The sequence below is a fragment of the Candida metapsilosis genome (assembly GCF_017655625.1).
Source record: "Candida metapsilosis strain BP57 chromosome Unknown scaffold1, whole genome shotgun sequence".
NCBI classification, from domain to species: domain Eukaryota; kingdom Fungi; phylum Ascomycota; class Pichiomycetes; order Serinales; family Debaryomycetaceae; genus Lodderomyces; species Lodderomyces metapsilosis.
This window is the reverse complement of record NW_027138159.1, coordinates 199,245-217,442: the sequence shown is the minus strand read 5'-3', so window position 1 is coordinate 217,442 and position 18,198 is coordinate 199,245. Positions and strand designations below refer to the sequence as shown.

Sequence of the window (18,198 nt, the reverse complement as noted above, 5' to 3'; positions counted from 1 at the left end):
ATATCTATATATTAAAGCCCAACAGATTTTCAGCTTTGTTTGATTCTACTTATAGTAATTTCAGCAAATTCTTTACTTTGATTCAATACAAATGCATGTTTGATTGGATTCTCAACATTTTCACAAATTTCAAACTTGTTCCTCTTAGAGTTCACATTACCATACTTTGAAATTAAATAATCTCTTGTTTTATTAGATACCCAATGATCTTGTTGTGCAAAAAAACACCAATTTTTAAATGAATATTGATTATTGATGAACATCCAGTCGTTAACTTCATCCAGAGTTGTAATCACCTTCATTTCATCTTTGGCCATGTTTAAAGATTGGTTAATTGCACTGGGGGAATTGATGAGTTCTAGAGTGGTTTCAATGGAATGTTCCAATCCGACATTTTCATGATTTGATCCTTCTTCAATTACTTGTTTAGGTGGTGCCCAATGATGAGTAAGAATATAACGTTGTGCAGATTCTGGGATATAGGAACACATGGACCCAAGTGTCATTACTAAACCAACTATGGGGATCTTTGCATTTATCAATTTGGTAAACTTGGTTCCTGATTCGGATTCAGCAATATTGTTGATTGTTGGGGTAATCATTCCATTGAATTTGACTTCAAATTTATCTTTCAAGCCATCGTCTTCTAAAAGTTTCTTGATTGTTCGTTGAGTAATGAATCCACCCAATGAATGAGATAGGAAATACAAGTTTGGCTTGGTTGATTGTTGCTCGATTTTATGTTTGATGACTTTATATTTATGTTCAATTTGCTCATCCACGGTGTAAATATGTTGCTGCTTCGTACTTGCCAACTTGTTGAATCCCAAATAATCCATTCCGAATACTTCAAATTGTGGAAGTGCTCGTTGGATATAATCGAGATATGTGATGTAATAACCAACAAGACCGGGATTACCCGGTATCATGATGAGAATGTCATTACTGGAGGACAGGGTCAGTTTGGATGGCGAGTGATAAACTCGTGTCTTTGGATCAGTATCGAGAACTTCAAATGGCATGCCTAAGGAAAGCTGTGTAAAAGAATAGTTGAGAGTTGAGAGTTGAGAGTTGCCGTCAAAAGTTGCGAAGAGAAAACTTTCTTCCGCAACCTCGGAGATAAGTGGATAGGAAATTTATTAAGTCCGGAAACAGGAAAACTTTTTATTAATATCATTCATACACATTAGTCTCCGTAAATATTGAACGTATACCTCGATGTGATCAAAGGTTTATCAACTATAGGTACATCAGAAGAATGCAAATTTCTTTCATAGTAGTTTAAATTACCCAACTTGTCCAACACTATGATGGTTTGGGTTCTTGTACCATAATAATCACCTATCGACACCAAATGACTCTCTACCCCCTCACGCTTAACTGGAGGGATAAATATCGAGTTCCTCAACGCCATCACCTTGACATCAAAATCATGTTGTTTCAAAATGGCTCTGTCATACGTATCATGGCTTAGTAATTTAAAACAATCTTCAACTAGCTGATCTTGAGTTTGGTGTTTCTTTACCGATGAAGCAACGAGATCTTTAAGCATGCGTTCCCCGAGATCAACCTTTTTCCAAGGATCATTGTATAATGAATTTGACAAGCCAAAGGTGGTCTTTGTCGAAATATGATCTAGCTCGTCTATTTCTTGCTGCAGCACATCCTTCTCAAACACCCTTCCGTGGTGCCCTTTATTACTCAAGATGTTTAAATGATCCACGCCACCTCCAGGGTGGTGGCCTCTTAATGAACCATACAACAACGTAAACCCACCTATATTCTTCAAGTCAAGAGCAGCATTGCCATTCTGCATTTCCAGAGAGAAGCTATCCCTCCACTCATCATCTGACTTAGTTGACTCCAAATAGCTCAATGGAAGCACACCTCTCGAGACTTGTTTGATGGTACCTATACCCACTGAGTTAGTAAATCATACACAATTTTAAAACCATAGTGAATCTAAAACATACTCTCAGTATCCATATCACGGTAGTTCACCAATACCGCAATCTTCCCCTTCGTAGTCACTCCAATCCACGTGCCATGTTCAGGTCTAGCTAGATCAAGAGGAGCCAACACTTTTTCATCATCATTGATTTTCCTAAATTGGGCTGGCTTTGTTGGTCTTCGAAAAAACTCGTCTCTGTTTGAAAGTAGGATAAAAGGGTAGTCGGGATGGTCTGTAGTGGCGATGGTTATACACATTGGTTATAATGAGAATTAAAATAAAAAGCTGATACGGCTCACACCAAAACACATTATTTAAAATTGGGAAATTTATTTTAAAAAAGTAGCTTTCTGCGACACCCGCCCCCGACGTAGAACAAAAATAATGATCATTAGGTTTTTTGCGGGGAAATTAAACGAGATTGCAACAAAAGAGTGTGGGGGAAGGGAAAAGTGGCGTAGATAATCTCACTAGAAAAGAGATTAAACAGAATGCACTCTCTGTGTATAGATGCTCCTGTAGATACATATTGGAAACGATAAGTATAGAGCGTAGGCTTTCAATAGGACCAGCCATAGAGCCAAAATTTAAGCGCTTCGGTAGCGACTACTATCAAAAATTTTATTTCAAAATTTTTTTTCTTTTATTGACGAGTTCTATTTAGCGATATATACAAGCATGGGTGCTACTGCTTGGAAAAATACTCAAAACATGCAAGCTCTTGAGCAGTTGGTCTCAGGATAGGGTCCCACTGTAAGCATGACATTATCGTGTCGCATAACTCACGTCCAGCATCAGGAAGAATTTGAGCACGAGTAAATCCTCGATCAAAAGGTAGTTGGTGCCCAAGAGCATGTCCCAATACAGCAGCTTGTGGCCAGTATCCACCAACAGGAACACAATACTCTTGGTCTACTTTCACAGGAAGTGATGGGCTTCCTAAAGTTTGATTAATTCGGCAAAGCATATCAATCTCATTAGCACCAGGAAACAAGGGTGCAAAATTGACAATCTCAGCTGCTACTGTTCCATAGGCCCAAATATCGATCTCACAACCATATCGGTTTTGTCTCAATAGTATCTCGGGGGACCTATACCACCTTGTTGATACATAACCGGTGTATGGTCTCATGTTGTTTACATGACGTGCTAAACCATAATCTCCCAACTTGACGACAAAGTTATCATGCCGTCTATATGAAGGTATAGAACCTTTAGATCCATAGTATTGAGCTGTTGGGATAACGAGAATGTTTTCAGGCTTGACGTCACGATGAAAATATTGGTGATGGTGAATATGCTCAATTGCATGCAATAATTGAGTCAAGATGCTTCTTAAAGTCATTGATGAAAACTTGGTACCTTTTCGGGACTTTATCAATTGATACAAATTCTGGTTAAGTGCCTCCATGGTGATGTGCAATTGATGGTCCAAATCGTCAATGAAAATTTCAAATATCTGTACCAAATTGGGATGAGAGGGAACACTGGATATGAATTTGATCTCCTTCACTTTTGCATAATCATGTAATGATGGAAGCTTCTTTTTCATGGTCTTGATAGCGACAAGGTTTGACTGATTACGTTTTGAATCATCAAGTGGATACAATAATGTTCCCGATTTATGCATATGCGTGGTTAGCAATTCTTCTTTTGGGAATTTGATTCTGGCTAGCTCCACAGTGCCAAAGCTTCCATTTCCAAGATTGTTGAGAATTTGATATCTTTGATGATATGAATGGACAGTGACATGTTTTGGAGGTGTATCATTGTAATACGAAAGTGGTATATTTGACATGGTATAGACTGAACCAAGGTAATCTAATGCTGTTTTAGTAGGGGTTGATTATCTGACGATGGATGTAGAAGAGTCTGGTGTTGTTCAAGACAGTGATGTGTGAGAAGATTGTGTTTACCTGTATCTGAATTTGCAACACATTTCGTTTTTGACAGTTTTATACTCTATGCACAACCGCCAAACCAAACACCTCAAAAGCAAGCTAGGCCGTTTTCTGTTCAATGATTCATTTAATTTAGTCATTAATCTACATTCTATACTTTAGCGAAGCAAATCTACAAAATTCCCATCATAATCTTTTTCTTTCTTCACTTCCACCTCTTCATCTTCTGACTCTGAAAAGTGCTCTTCTTCATCCGACGAAATTTCAATCAAAAATTGAGTAGATGGTGCTGGCTCAACTTGTTCATCAGTTACTCGCTCCTGGTCAATATAATGCTGGTAGTTCCCACTAGTATCAGTGGCAAATAGTATACTAGGATCGACAGTATAGCTGTTTATACAAACCTTCGAACTCGATGGGTTTGGATCTTCCTCTTCTTCCTGTACCAAAGTTTGATCTCTAATGTACTTATTTGACTTTGAACTGATTCTATCTTGCATTCGCAATGTGAAAACGTGATTCAATGGACACATGTCACCCCTAGGACACACCAACTCTTCTTCATAATCGGGACAGTTCCAAACATGCAAAAAGGGACAATTTCTACCTCTGGGACACCAATGACCAACTGCAAATGGTCTACAGATACCTATCTCGTAATCTGGATCTCCATATTGTTCTGGAACCAAGTGACTATATTTGCATTGTGAATTTGTACATCTTTTTTCCAAATTGAAGTGGCACAAAGGCGTGTTGTGGTGGTTCGGCGTATGGTTCAAAAGACAGTTGCTGTTTGTACAGCTTCCACTTAGAAAGTATGGACAAATCTGAATCTTTTCCTTGTCATGTGTGTATTTACATCTTGAGCCTTTTTGACAAAATCCTAAACAATTCAAAAGGCTCAGTAAAAAAAAGAGCTTCAAGTTAGTAAGATGTTTCCCGTCATTGAGTGATTTGATACATACCTGTCTCTATGAAATAGCGACAATCCTCTTTGAAGTTTCTAAAAATTGGGGTTAGTATTGTTTACCTGAAGTGTGGTATCCAAATACGTACTTTTTCGAGTGACCTTCTAATGTGTAGTGCCCACCTTTTGCAAGCTTATACCAGTTATTATTCCAAAAGATTCTTTCCTCGGCATCCTTATAGTAGGCTAATGGAGAGAGGAGGTAACCGTTTCTCACAACTGAATATTTCCCTCCATTGATCAAGACCCGGTCACACATTGTATGCTTACATTTAAACCTCTCCAACCTCTTTTTCAATTTTTCAATAACCCTACTATCTTCCATCGTCTCTTTATTCCTGATCAACTCAGCCCTAAAAATATTAGCGTTAATCACAGATTTCCCGTCACTGGATAAAAAGTATTGGTGCTCAATCTGCGACGTAGATGCGTCATCCTCAACGTCTCCAGGAGGAGCACGGGAGTTTGACACACCACTACTCTGCACAAGTTTCGGATTGGTGAATGAACGTTTTGAATGTTTTGCTTTCCTTACCCTATTTCTATTTTTGCTCTTGCTCTTTTTAGAACTATGCGCTGTTTGTTTCTCACTTATGGCTCGCTTCAATGCTGCAATCTCCTTATATAAGGTCCTCTTCTGGTAGGACTCATCCGTAATCACGAGGGACATTGTTACTGATGTGGTTGATGTGCGATGAGTAAGTTTAGATCTGCGTCACAAATTTATCTTGTTTATTTTGTCATTTCTTTTTTTGAAATCTCAACCATACAGTAGTAGAATTCAAAAGAATTGCAAATGCCACCTAAAGGATCTATCACAACTTCACAACTTCTTAAAGAGCAAAATGTACCGGATAGGAAACTTAACAAGAAGAATCTTACGAGCTTGAAGGATATTGAGTCAGCATTGTATGACTTAGAACTCAAGGAAAGCAACGAGCAAGATACTCGCCGAGTTTGCAACTGTATGGCTCGCAAACATCCGTTGTTTGAAATTGCTCCCAATTGCTTAAACTGTGGTAAGATAATATGCACAAAGGAAGGTTTGCAACCATGCTCGTTTTGCGGAAATGACTTGATACCAGCAGGTGATAAGGATGCTATAATTAAGGTACTTCGCAAGGAGAAGAATGAGTTGCTAAACCGAGAGCAGAGGGTAGAGACTCCTACTCAATCCAAACCTAAAAAGAAGATTGTTGTTAAGATGAATCCGGGTGAGAAATTTTGGGAAGCACAGGATCGGGCATTCAAGTTAGCAGAGCGGGAAATGAGTACCAGAGACCAGTCAGTGGAGGTTACGCAGGAGGCTGTCGAGCAAGTGGATTTCAGTCCTGAGACTGATAAGGATTTATTATCTGCCAAGGAACGCCTTGAAACGTTATTGAATTATCAAGACACTGGCGCCGAGAGAACTAGAATTATAGACAATGCATCTGATTTTGAAATGCCAACACAGTCGATATGGCTATCTCCCGAGGAGCGTGCTCTTAATTTGAAACGAAAGCAACGATTAGCCAGAGAAGACAAGAATGAGAAAGATCGTCAGAAAAGAGGAGAAAAACAAGTTGAGATGGTTATAAAGAATGGCAAAGTGGTTATGGTTGAAAAACATGTCCCCGTTAAAGAAAAAGTGACACAGGATGAACAACAATTGATGAATGAGATTCAAAGCTCAAAAAGGAACCAGGACAAGAGTGACTTAGTATGGGACTACGATAAAGATAAAGTCAAATGGGGGAAACCTGTATATTTTTCGAATTCTAATGCGCAATGGCGGTCGAGTGAAGAGTTTATGAAAGATACAAAGCCTCGAGTACAGTTTGAATCAGACAAAGAGACATCAGAGTTAATAGCAGCAATGATATAAATCTATCTCCTCATCCTTTGTTTAAAGCGTCGAGATCGTGGATCATTTATTTTGAGTCTCTTGTAGTTTTGAGCAATAGGCTTTCTAGTTTTCTTTACCGGGCTTCCATGCACTTGGTCTTTGTCCTGTGTATCAGACTCCGATTCGCTGTCAGAGTTCATATAAGCAGCCAACGTAGACCTCTCTTTTTCCTCTAAAGTCATCATCTTTTGTTGTACATCAACTTCATCCAACGAGCTCATTTCCGCAACTGGTCTAGGTGCCATTTTTGATCTTCTAGTTTGTCGTTTCTGAGTTTTCCTTTTGACTACAGGTTCACTCTTTGAGGTAGCCACATCAGGCACCACCTTTTCCGATTCAGACTCTTCCTTGTCTATCAACTGTTCAGCATCCTGTTCATCCATTTCCATAATTGACATATTGTAGACATCCATCAACTTTCTCCCTAATCGATTTGGCTTCAATGGAGAAGGAGATACCAGAAAATTCACCACATTTCTACTGAACGTAGGTGTGGCATTTGAATTGAGATATCGTGGTGTTTCTGCCACTCGCTGGAGGGTTTTCGTCATCCTAGTGGGTGTAGCTTCTGTGGAAGCTTTCGTCGGAGTGGAAAACGATAGTCTCCTATTTGTTTTAACAGGTGTTGTATTAGGAGAATCGAGATCACTTTGTATGTTAGGAACATTCACTGACTTGTTCTTCAAGGGAGATGACTCTGGTGGAGTTAACTTGAGATCGAATATTGACAACACTCTTCCATTTGCTTGAGGAGTGGGTCCTAGTTCTCCATTAGGCGTCGGGAGCACATTTTCCTTTTCATCGAAATCTTCTTTGGCGGTTGATTTGTCCATGGTTGTGGTGGTAACTTGCTTATTCAGCTTGATGGACTTATACTTGCTGTATAAGGCTTTGATTTTAGGATTCTCGCGGACATCCAATTTCGAAGGTAGTTTGCCATGCTGTAGCTTGAATCCATGCTCCCAGTCTTTGATTTGTTGTTTGATCGTAAGTATATCTTCACTCATTAGAGAGATTTGCTTTATAAAGACGCGTATGGAAAGAGATGAAAAAATGGTAAACAAAAAAATTATGTAAAGTTCTCTATCTCTCTATTTACAAAGTGGTAGCGAATGCACGTGCATTTTCAAACCAGGAGCTGGATCCATGATTTTCATGAATCATACTCAATGCCTTCTTTAGTGCAAGTGTTTCCTGTTTGGTCTCGAGTTTGGAACCATTCTTTTCCCATTGGTACATAAATGAGGATTGATCCTCTCCATTCCAGAATTTCCCGAAAAAGTCGCGTAATGCTATTTTATCGTTGATCATTGCAAGGAGAAGGACCATCTTTGTTTGCATATGCAAAATCTCTTGTGATGTACTTAAACTTTGTTGTATCATACTCCATTCTTTCCAGAAATACTTCCAATTTCTTGCATTGGCATATGTATGTAGCATCTGTTCACGAAGCCATAACGGTACTGCTCCTCGTTTGGAGAAATTGATATTTCGAAGAAGCTCTCTCACATTTTGAGCAGCTTTTGTGTCTTGAACTGCGCGACGGCTTTCAACTTCTAATCCTTCACCAGTCAGAAGTATAGTGTTTATACGTGCAGTATCAATGGGGATATACTCATTACAAGTCAATGACCACAATAGAGCCTGAAACTTGTCAACGGCGAAAAAGTGTAATTCATCTCTTGAAAAGATGGTAATATTGGAAATGAATTTTGATAACATGGAAAGCTTCTCAGCTGCTGTTACAGACTCACTCATATCCAATAAAAGCTCCATATACCCTATAACGTCATTTACAATTTCTTGATTCCAATCGACGTCTTTTCCAAGTAGCTTTACCGATGAATGCTTACTCAAAAGAGTATTCTCAACATCCGTAAACGATGCAACCTGTGGGTCCCTCAAATAAAGTTGTTTGTAAAAGGTAAACTTTTCTGACCATTCATCAAGTGTTGCACCAGTGAATTTGCTATCAAAATCGCTCTTATATGATTTGAGATCTTTATTTGAAGGCAGATCTGCGCAAGCTTTGGCTATTGAATTTAACTCCCTAGCATTTTGAAGCTTTGAGTATGTATGGAAATGCTTCCGCAATCCGAAAAACACACTCTCTGTATCCTCATAATTTCTTTTTGGTACCTCCACAGCAGAAGGTTCCACATCTCCATCCTCTTCAAAAAGCGATTCCAAATTCAATTCCAATCTTCTTTCGTCACTTAAAATATGTACAATTGTGCCATCAACTCCTAGATCACACCTTACCCACGAGTTTGCACCAATCCCAAAAGTGTTATGGGTTGCAGGTGGACCTTGTCTAGCTCGTTTCGCCAATCTTCTGCGTGTCCTTGCGCTTACTGAGTTTGATGTCATTCCTTCAATACGTGGCAAATAACCATACTCATGCTTCACATACTGCTTTAATTCATATGATGCCTTGTAGATGTGTTTTTCCGACTTTCCAGAAGCAATTATGACAAATCTTTCCGGGGATTCTTGATCTGTATGCTTGGGATGATCAGACGGAAGGGTGGCTAAGTCATAAACCTTCAAGTTGGTAAGACCATACTTTTCGATTAGTAAATCAAGAAGTTTCACAACGCTCTGAGGTGTTTCACTAGGTAATTCAGGAACTTGATCGAGATTTACTTGTTCCATTTGCGATGTATTTTCTTTTCTTAAATACCAAGGGGTAGAATTTTCTCCATTAGACTGTGATTTTTGTGGCGTGGGAGGAGTAAAGAAACGTCTATTGTAGACAGTGGTAGCTAACCTGAGTGGAACACGAGCCTTGAAGCATCGCGATGACATTGTCAATCTCATTGGCATGTTTGAAGTGAATGGAACTCGATATCGACCAGATGAAAAAAAGAAAATAAAATAAAAAAAAAAAAAAAAATTAAAATTGCAAAATTTCCTCATCTTCAGTCTACCTCATCACTCATTCACTCACTCCACAATGGCCAAGTTAGTACACAACGTACAGAAGAAACAGCATAGAGAAAGATCTCAGAAGTCAAGCAGGGCCAAGTATGGCTTGCTTGAAAAGAAGAAAGATTATCGGCTAAGGGCTGCAGATTATCACAAGAAACAAGCTGCACTTAAGGCATTGAAAGAAAAAGCCAAGTCCCATAACCCAGATGAATATTACCATGCTATGACCAAAAAAAGGACCGATGATAAAGGAATACTCATATCTGATAGAGATAGTGAAGTTTTAACTGTCGACCAGGCCAAATTATTGAAAACACAGGATATAAACTACATACGAACCATGCGATTGCACGAGACAAACAAAATCAAACGTCTTCAAGATGGAAAGCTTTTTGAAGGATCAGGTAAGCATACTGTGTTTGTTGATTCAAGTGAAAGTCAGGAATCTTTCAAACCAGAGGAGTTTTTCAACACTGACCAGTCCTTAGTTGATAATAGACAAAATAGACTCCGGTTAGGTCAGTTGCAGTCAAATTCAGGCTTGATAAACACGCTGAATTTTGAAATGGACGAGAAAGATAAGTTGGACGAAAAGAAGCTCAAACTGTTTAAACAACTTCAGAGGTCAATTGCAAAGGAAAAAGAATTGCGCCAGGTGGAGGATATAATGAGCAGAAACATAGAAAAAATGAAGAAAGGAGATAAAAAGAAAATGGTTGATGCCAATGGTAAGACATATTTTAAATGGAAGACGCAAAGGAAAAGATAATTTAATCATCATTATTTAGAGTTCTATTTATATATTCTACAAACATGGGCACTATCCGATCAACTTCAATTGTTCTCATTCTGTTGAGACTGATGAACGTTCTCCTTATTCTTTGTAGTTGAGCGGTACTAACTGTACCCGTTGGGATCTCGACAACGTATTCATTAATAGCAACAGCACCATTTGTTAACTGTTGCTGCTGAAGCACTTGTGAAACGACTTCGTGGGTTTTGCGATCCAACTCTTGAAGAAAAGAGTTGTTTGATGTTGATTGTATGGTTGTAGCAGCATTTGGAGTTGGCGCATTCTTTAGCACCAAAGCGCTCCATATATCGTCGATGGGCAATTTCTCATCAGGGTGTCCTGATAAAACTTCGAACAATGGAGAGTCCCATCTAGTGTTACTATTTGGCTCTTCGTATCTCATCAGTAACTGCTTCATCAACACGGGATCCCATTGCTTATCTTTCGGAAGCTTCTCATTCCACTCAAGACATTGTTCAATAGGAGCTGTCACTTGAATTACACAATGGGGTGTGGCCATTCCTTTTGATTCGCAATACAATTGATAACGAAATCCTTTGATGTACGCCATGGAATCAAGAATGACGATAGTGGTTTTCGATATATCCCTCTTGACAGCTGATATTTGAGATCCTCTCGCCAATTTCTCCTTGTTGGAATCTTCATAAGTATCATGTGATATTCCCAAAGTTTCATCAGAATGGTAGGTGATTGAATAATTATACCCTGGCTCCAGACTCTCCTTTGCCAAGTCTATCTTCTTTTGCAATTCATTTCTTAGTTCAGTAGCCCACGTCGTTTTCCCAGAGCAAGGGAATCCAGCAAATATGACCAAGGGCATTTGTGTGTTTTGATGATGAGCTTTGGGTAAAATTTTTAAAAAAATTGGAAAAGAAAAAAGTGTAATGATGGCCCAGTTTTTTGCAACCCATTATCGTTCCACCAAAGATGTCCAAGTTTATCCCAAGGAGCACATTTCCTAGTTATAACATTCCACTATCGAACTTTAAGGGACACCACCAAAAGGCATTATCGAAAGTAGGTCATCTTGCCCCACAGTTGGATTTAATATTGGAGGTACGAGATTGTAGGGCACCCTTGGCCACTACGAATGTATTATTTGACAAATTACTATCCACAAAGCGCAAGCTCATCCTATATAGTAAAAAAGATTTGTCCGTTTTAAAGCCTGATCTACTCAAGAAATGGCACAGTTCAAAGAATGAAGAGTTTATGTTTATCGATTGTCGCCATCGCGGAGATTGCAAACGGATAATCAACAAAATGACTCAGATATACGACAATTTTGAGAATAAACCGCCATTAGGACTAAGAGCTATGATAATTGGGATGCCCAATGTTGGAAAATCGACATTGGTGAATACTATGCGTCAAGTGGGTTTAGGACGAGAAAATAGAGACTCAGTGTCCACAAAGGTAAGGAAGGTGGCTAAAACAGGTGGACAACCGGGTGTTACAAGATCGACTAGTGAGATTATCAGGCTATCGCGAGACCCGGACATTATGGTTTATGACACCCCTGGTATTTTTTTGCCAACCGTGAAAAGCCCCGAGACTATGTTAACATTGGGTTTAGTTGGTTGCATCCACGACTCATACATAGATCCCGTCGTTCTAGCCGACTATTTGTTATACTTGTTGAATTTGCAAGATGGTCTGGGTAAGTTTTATGCGGATTACATGCTGCATCCTACGAATGACATCTACGAATTGATGTATAATATTTGCAAGCAAAGAAATACTTTAAAGCCGGATGGAAGCTATGATGAACTAGGTGCTGCAACTCACTGGGTTAACTTATGGAAACAGGGGAAAACAAAAAAGTATCGCGCGTTATTCGATCTCGAAGCTATAAGGGAAGAGGTGAATATAAGAGAGATCCTCAACTCAGAGAGGGCAAGGGTAGGATTGTCAAAAGTACATGAGAGAATCGTTGACAGTTTTGGAGACGATGGGTCTTCTACAACCACTCATAGGAAGAGGTCAGCAAAAGATCGAGAAGCAGACATGAGAAATAGACTATTTAAGCTATAGTTTTAACCAGCTAAAATTTCATCAATGTCAAAATATTCATCAAATTGCTCATCGTGCTCAGCGCCAAAAACAGAGTCTGTCTTTCTCTTTTTGCGGCTTGGCTTTGCTTGCATTGTGAATTTAATTTCAAAGGCAGATCTTAATGCAGCCTCAGCTGCGCTATCTCGATTCTCGAACAACAGTTCCCCCTTCACGTCAAATATGTTATCAATATTTAGCAATGTGTGCTTTTCATCGCTTGTTAGATACTTTTCAATAAACTGGTCTTGAGATACAAAGTCAGTCAATGATTCCTCATTTAAGGACTTGTAGAGTATCTTTTCGACATAGTAGTTAAACCTTTTTGTAGAGGGACATGACGATAGGAGCATATTCTCTAATGATGTCTTTGAGCTTCCCTTTTCTGTAAATGGTTTAGACTCTAAAAGGCCAAGTTTCAAATTGCTCAACGAATCTGGCTCGGTTATATCATTAGTTAACTTCTTACTTGCAACAAATTTTTCCATCACAGAGTCTAGCTCATCTTCACCAGATTTGAATTCAGGGAATTTACCAATCTTTTCATCTTCCTTCATGGCCAATCGATGAAGAATAAGACCGTGTCCCCAATTGTCCCCAATCTGAAATCTTTGAGCAAGTGCGCAACAAACTTGGACTTCGTACGTCTCTTTTTGAACATAACGAACAATAGCCGCACGTTTAAGATCAATTAGTGATTGGACAAATGAATTAAATGCCACCTTATTCTCGGAATCAGATTTTGCTCCCGGAATGACAAATGCTGGCTCGTCGGTTAAATAGGCCACTGGAAGCTTCTTCATGTCGATAAATCCCATGATATTGATTCCAGGAGTTGTTTCCAAAGTTGCTGCTTCCTCTAACTCGGGCAACAATGCTACCACATTTCTTTGTGAATATTTGAAGCCGTAGCTATATTCAGAATCCTTAACGTACTCTTTATCATCCTCTGAATTTTCTTCATTATTCTTGCCCGATTCAAAAAACTCGTTTGCAATATCCGTATTTCCTTTGATGTAGTACTTGGTCTGTCTCTTAACGCGAGAGATTTCCTTCGATTGTGGGTCTTGTAGATACTCATGACCGTGCACTTGGCTTTGCGATTTGATGGCAGGGTACACTTGAACCGCAAGATGTATATCATTAGAGTCCCCTTGAACAAACGAGAGCGTACAATCGGTCATGCAACGGGGACCAATCAATTTCAAAGGTGGACCGTTATTGGCAAACTCTTCAAAGGGAAAGACGTTGAACCTACCATCGAAGGTTTCGGCCAACTCCTCAAAATATTGCTTCGTCTCCTTATTGTCTTCATTTTCTAGTAGCAACAAGTTCGTAGTAACGGAATAGTTCTCGGAAATATTTCGCAATTTATCAAGGTCTATGTTGTCGTCATTAACCAGACCAACTCCGTTTGTGACAATGAAGACACTTCGAATGAATTTATTTGCAATTTGATTCTCTAAACTATCTGCTAGTGCATGGAGGATATTGAAGTCTCCTTTTGTATCCATGGACTCAGAATGTGCTCTAACTAGTAGCTCATAGAACTCCTTTACTCTTGAAAATGTTACCGGAGTGTTCTGATAATAGAATTGAACGTCAGCTGGTGTATATACGATCAACGCGTACCGATCCAGTTTACGGTTTTTCAACAATTGCTTATTCAACAAATTCATAGCAAATTTCAATGCCAATTGAAAATCCGTTTCATCCAGGCCCAGCACCAGCTTAGTGTCCATAGACCGAGATGCATCTATGACAATGGTTATATACTCCTTGTTAGACATTGGTTTGTGAAGAATAAATAGTGGGCTCACGATTACGTCGCGTTCAATTAGACAAAGAAAAAATTAGTTTCAAGACTTCTTTATAACTTTTAATCTATAAATTGTCTATCTACGCAACTCCCATTGTCTGATGGTTCCATCTAAACCTGAACTGACAAATTGACCGGTTTGGTTCTTCTCGTCATAATCAACCCAAGCCAAACTTGTAACTCCCGAGGCATGTGCAAGAGGAAATTTGACAACCTTGGAAGGTTTCTCCACAGAATACAACAATAATCCGCAATCAAGTCCCCCGCTTAATAAAAATTTGGAATCTGGAGACCATTGCGCGTCATAGGCTTTGCTGGTGTGGAATGCCCACCTCGTTGAAACTACCGATCCGTCATTTTTGAATAATGTGTATTTTCCTGCCGAATCCGCAACCGCAAAATATTCACCATCAGGAGAAACTGTGATTAACGTGGGCGGAGTTCTCAATGTGGGATAAGTTTGTGACGTGATGGAGAGTTTAGAGCCGCTGACTTCGATACCCACGATCGTATTCTTTGACACATTTGTAACCAACAACTGTGAACTTGACAATGGGGCAACGTTTGTGCTTGAAAAGTCAAATTTGATAGAGGACACCAACTCAAGTTCCTTGCTGAATAATTGCAACTCTGACTCAAGAAGAACGGCAATGTTGTCACCCACTTTGGTCAATTGTTTTGGTTGTGATGACAACTTCACCGATGCAGTCACTTTGCCATCTTTCCATCGTTTGATTTCATCGTCCCAGCCAGTGGAAAACAATTCACCACTTTCGACTAATAAGTCAACCACATAATTACTGTGCTCTTCTCCTTCACCACCCTGTCTAGATGGGTTGGGTTTCAATCCTTTTGGCTCTACCTCGGATTTGAACAATTTACCATCTGAGCCTCCACTATAAAGTTCCGGTTTGGTGAAGGCTAATTTGGTTATTGGAGCTTGCTGCCCTTGAACTACTTGAACAACTTTACCATCTTTAAAGTACGTCAAGTCACCACCATAAGTTAAAGCAATGATGTAGTCCTTGGTCACGGCTAAACCGACTAACTGTTGAAAGACGGAAGGCTTCTCGGCTACTTTAACTGTCGACACAAGACCGTCATCAACACTCCAAGTCTTGACTGATCCATCAGCCGAGGCAGTTACAAACTTCTTTGAGTCTGGGGTCCATGACACGGCAAAAATACCTCCGTCGTGGCCATTTTCAATCTTTTTCACAAACTCACCTGTTTTACATTGGTAAATACATATAGCTCTATCAGATCCAACAGAGACGATATGCTCTCCATCAGGGCTAAACCTGACATCACGGACAGAATTGGTGTGATTTCCACGCAAACTTTTATCAAATTTAAATGGTGGACCTTGGTAGAAGACCATTGCAAAATCATCACCAACAGTGGCAGCTCTGTATGGTCTTTGAGGCTTAATGTCCACCGCGTTGATCGTGGAGCTATGTCCTTGGATGTCTCCAATGGAATTGCCCGTATCCCACGAGAAAGCGTGTCCAAATTTCTCTTTCCCCTGCCCGACAGCAATAATACGTGCATTGTCGGCATCCCAGGCAATAGACTTAATAGGGCCAGACATAACTTGGAACTCGCTCTTAATGATTGGTTGCTCAAACACTTCGTCACCATTCTTGGGCGCAGCATCCCAAATTTTTATCTGACCGGATTCATCACCTGAAGCAATGTAGAAGCCCGATGGGGAGAATTTTACTGCTGTCGTTGGATGTATATGTTTAGTAAACACGACAACCGGAGAATTTGAATTGAAATCGGCTGGACGGATTATAACCGATTTTCCATTGACGTAGGCTAATCTATCATTGACTGCGTCGTATGAAACATGTGCTGCTTGACCTCTTTGTGTTGAAGGTTGTGGGGGAACAATTGCAATTGGGTTGATTGACATTATGAATTAAGTACAAATAAGGAATGGGGTTTGTTGTATATCCGATTGTGATTGGGTGATTGATTGGTGCGACTTTCTAACGAAGGTGAAAAAGAAGAGAGAGAAGAAAAAAAAAAAAGTTCACGAAAGGTCATGGACGCAAACATTACGTTCAATTGAATTACTTTCGAAAAAAACAAATGATCAGAATTGCTGCTACATCTAGATCAGCTTCAAAGGGATTTAGATGTCTCTCGACAGTATCTTTGAGGTTGAATGCCAAGGATGTTGGAAAACCTCCACGCTTGCCAGATGTGAAGGGAGAACCATTGGTACCCACACCCCCTAGTATTACTCCAATTGAGACTAAAGTCGTTCCACCTCCACCACCACAACCAAAGGTTAAGAAAGCCAAACGATTCTCATTATTTCGATTTCTTTTCAACACATCCCTATTAGCCGTAATTGTCTATGGAGGTACAATGTATGTTGCTACTAAGAACGACGATGTGATGGATTTCGTTGTCGATCACGAAATTCCTTTCCACGAGGAAGCAATTGACTTTATTGAAAATGGGTCGTATGAAGATTTGGAAGAGCTCTGGTATAACATCAAAGGTAAGTTTACAGATGTCAAATTGCCATCAAAGGATGACATAGAGCAGTTCACTAGCGACTTGGAACACAAAGGTGGGGACTTTATTAAAGAGACCAAGAAGAAAATTACTGGAACCGTTGAGGAAAGAAAAGGAACAGATTTGACTCCTGTTGAGCAATTGCAAAAGCCAGTTGAGGTTGAAAGTGTTACTAGAGATGTTGCTAGATTGCCTTTGATCGAGCTTAAATCTGACATTGATAGCTCAGTCGACAAGTCTGTCAAGCAAACCATTGCATCTTTGAACAATTTGATTCAATCAATTGACGCCAGCTCATTGTCACAAACCAACTCAGGTCTTGTTAAATCCATTGACTCTAACATCAACCAATTGGCTAACAAGTTGAATGTTTTGACGAGAGAATTTGACAATGAATTGCAAAACAAATTAAAGGTTTCTCAAACTGAACTTTTTTCATCTTTTACTAAAAAGGAGTTGGAATTGACTGAAAATTTGATTGATCAATTTAACCAAGAAAAGAACCAATTGGAAAAGAGATTGAATCAGAGGTTGGAGCACGAAATTAACGCAGCAAGAGAAGCAATCAGTCAAGCCGCAACAAATGCTGTATCTTTGGTCAGAATCGAGCAAACTAAAAATTTTGAAGCATTGATTACAGAAAAAATCAATGAAGAAAGAGAAGGGAGATTGGCAAACTTGGAAAAATTAAATGACAAGGTCAACGAGTTGGAGAAATTCGCAGAAAGCTTCGAGCGCCAAATTTCCAACACTCATAAGAAACATTTAATACAACAATCGGTTAGCAAGTTGAAGATGTTGTTGTTAACTCCACCAGAAGCCTCAGACAAGCCCAAAAGTATTGAACCATATGTCAAGGCCTTGAAGGATGTTTCAACCGATGATGAGGTGTTGAACTTGGCTCTCAAGGATTTGGAAGTTTTACTTGCAAAAGAATCCACCCATTCGTTGTTAACTAACGCGCAGTTGTTAACTCGTTGGGAACAATTAGAGCCAGATTTGAGGTCAAGTTCGTTATTACCACCAAATGCAGGTTTGTTGGGACATTTGTCTTCGTTGATCTTTTCAAAGCTCTTGTTGCCTGTTAAAGGAGTCAAAGAGGATGGCAAAGATATTGAATCAGTTATTGGAAGAGTTGAGTCTAGTTTGGCTAGAGGACAATTGGACATTGCAGTAGAGGAAGCAACAAACTTGAAAGGATGGAGTAGAAAGTTGGCAAATGACTGGGTTTTACAAGCACGTAAGAGACTCGAGATTGAATTCTTGCTTAGCTTGATTGAAACTGAATCCAGACTTTTGTAAATGGGGATAATAGTAGCACATAGGTTGAATCGACATATTCT

General features: G+C 39.5%; 13 protein-coding genes across 13 annotated transcripts; 4 read left to right on the top strand and 9 right to left on the bottom strand. All coding sequences in view use genetic code 12, as the record gives it.

Annotated features, from left to right (window-relative positions):
- Positions 1-29: 29 nt before the first annotated feature.
- I9W82_000094 (uncharacterized protein) lies at positions 30-1,022 on the bottom strand (the record flags this gene model as incomplete). The annotated part of the gene is made up of 1 exon (XM_067695357.1): positions 30-1,022. One exon carries the CDS (start codon positions 1,020-1,022, stop codon positions 30-32), a length of 993 nt encoding a protein of 330 aa, XP_067550120.1.
- Positions 1,023-1,186: 164 nt separating this feature from the next.
- On the bottom strand, positions 1,187-2,208 carry I9W82_000093 (uncharacterized protein; the record flags this gene model as incomplete). The annotated part of the gene is made up of 2 exons (XM_067695346.1): positions 1,187-1,911; positions 1,974-2,208. 2 exons carry the CDS (start codon positions 2,206-2,208, stop codon positions 1,187-1,189), a joined length of 960 nt encoding a protein of 319 aa, XP_067550119.1.
- Positions 2,209-2,636: 428 nt separating this feature from the next.
- On the bottom strand, positions 2,637-3,749 carry IME2 (protein kinase; the record flags this gene model as incomplete). Its single annotated transcript, XM_067695335.1, has 1 exon — positions 2,637-3,749. The coding sequence occupies one exon, from the start codon at positions 3,747-3,749 to the stop codon at positions 2,637-2,639; it is 1,113 nt and encodes a 370-aa protein (XP_067550118.1).
- Positions 3,750-4,010: 261 nt separating this feature from the next.
- On the bottom strand, positions 4,011-5,489 carry I9W82_000091 (uncharacterized protein; the record flags this gene model as incomplete). The annotated part of the gene is made up of 2 exons (XM_067695325.1): positions 4,011-4,545; positions 4,909-5,489. 2 exons carry the CDS (start codon positions 5,487-5,489, stop codon positions 4,011-4,013), a joined length of 1,116 nt encoding a protein of 371 aa, XP_067550117.1.
- Positions 5,490-5,615: 126 nt separating this feature from the next.
- Positions 5,616-6,686, top strand: I9W82_000090 (uncharacterized protein; the record flags this gene model as incomplete). The annotated part of the gene is made up of 1 exon (XM_067695314.1): positions 5,616-6,686. The coding sequence occupies one exon, from the start codon at positions 5,616-5,618 to the stop codon at positions 6,684-6,686; it is 1,071 nt and encodes a 356-aa protein (XP_067550116.1).
- A 2-nt stretch (positions 6,687-6,688) lies between these two features.
- Positions 6,689-7,714, bottom strand: I9W82_000089 (uncharacterized protein; the record flags this gene model as incomplete). Its single annotated transcript, XM_067695302.1, has 1 exon — positions 6,689-7,714. The coding sequence occupies one exon, from the start codon at positions 7,712-7,714 to the stop codon at positions 6,689-6,691; it is 1,026 nt and encodes a 341-aa protein (XP_067550115.1).
- An 88-nt stretch (positions 7,715-7,802) lies between these two features.
- Positions 7,803-9,527, bottom strand: I9W82_000088 (uncharacterized protein; the record flags this gene model as incomplete). Its single annotated transcript, XM_067695291.1, has 1 exon — positions 7,803-9,527. One exon carries the CDS (start codon positions 9,525-9,527, stop codon positions 7,803-7,805), a length of 1,725 nt encoding a protein of 574 aa, XP_067550114.1.
- A 136-nt stretch (positions 9,528-9,663) lies between these two features.
- I9W82_000087 (rRNA-processing protein) lies at positions 9,664-10,407 on the top strand (the record flags this gene model as incomplete). The annotated part of the gene is made up of 1 exon (XM_067695280.1): positions 9,664-10,407. The coding sequence occupies one exon, from the start codon at positions 9,664-9,666 to the stop codon at positions 10,405-10,407; it is 744 nt and encodes a 247-aa protein (XP_067550113.1).
- Position 10,408: 1 nt separating this feature from the next.
- Positions 10,409-11,272, bottom strand: KTI12 (Kti12p; the record flags this gene model as incomplete). The annotated part of the gene is made up of 1 exon (XM_067695269.1): positions 10,409-11,272. The coding sequence occupies one exon, from the start codon at positions 11,270-11,272 to the stop codon at positions 10,409-10,411; it is 864 nt and encodes a 287-aa protein (XP_067550112.1).
- A 107-nt stretch (positions 11,273-11,379) lies between these two features.
- On the top strand, positions 11,380-12,486 carry MTG1 (putative GTPase; the record flags this gene model as incomplete). The annotated part of the gene is made up of 1 exon (XM_067695258.1): positions 11,380-12,486. The coding sequence occupies one exon, from the start codon at positions 11,380-11,382 to the stop codon at positions 12,484-12,486; it is 1,107 nt and encodes a 368-aa protein (XP_067550111.1).
- A 2-nt stretch (positions 12,487-12,488) lies between these two features.
- Positions 12,489-14,294, bottom strand: YKU80 (ATP-dependent DNA helicase; the record flags this gene model as incomplete). Its single annotated transcript, XM_067695247.1, has 1 exon — positions 12,489-14,294. The coding sequence occupies one exon, from the start codon at positions 14,292-14,294 to the stop codon at positions 12,489-12,491; it is 1,806 nt and encodes a 601-aa protein (XP_067550110.1).
- A 105-nt stretch (positions 14,295-14,399) lies between these two features.
- I9W82_000083 (uncharacterized protein) lies at positions 14,400-16,241 on the bottom strand (the record flags this gene model as incomplete). Its single annotated transcript, XM_067695236.1, has 1 exon — positions 14,400-16,241. One exon carries the CDS (start codon positions 16,239-16,241, stop codon positions 14,400-14,402), a length of 1,842 nt encoding a protein of 613 aa, XP_067550109.1.
- A 179-nt stretch (positions 16,242-16,420) lies between these two features.
- Positions 16,421-18,157, top strand: I9W82_000082 (uncharacterized protein; the record flags this gene model as incomplete). The annotated part of the gene is made up of 1 exon (XM_067695225.1): positions 16,421-18,157. One exon carries the CDS (start codon positions 16,421-16,423, stop codon positions 18,155-18,157), a length of 1,737 nt encoding a protein of 578 aa, XP_067550108.1.
- Positions 18,158-18,198: the final 41 nt, after the last annotated feature.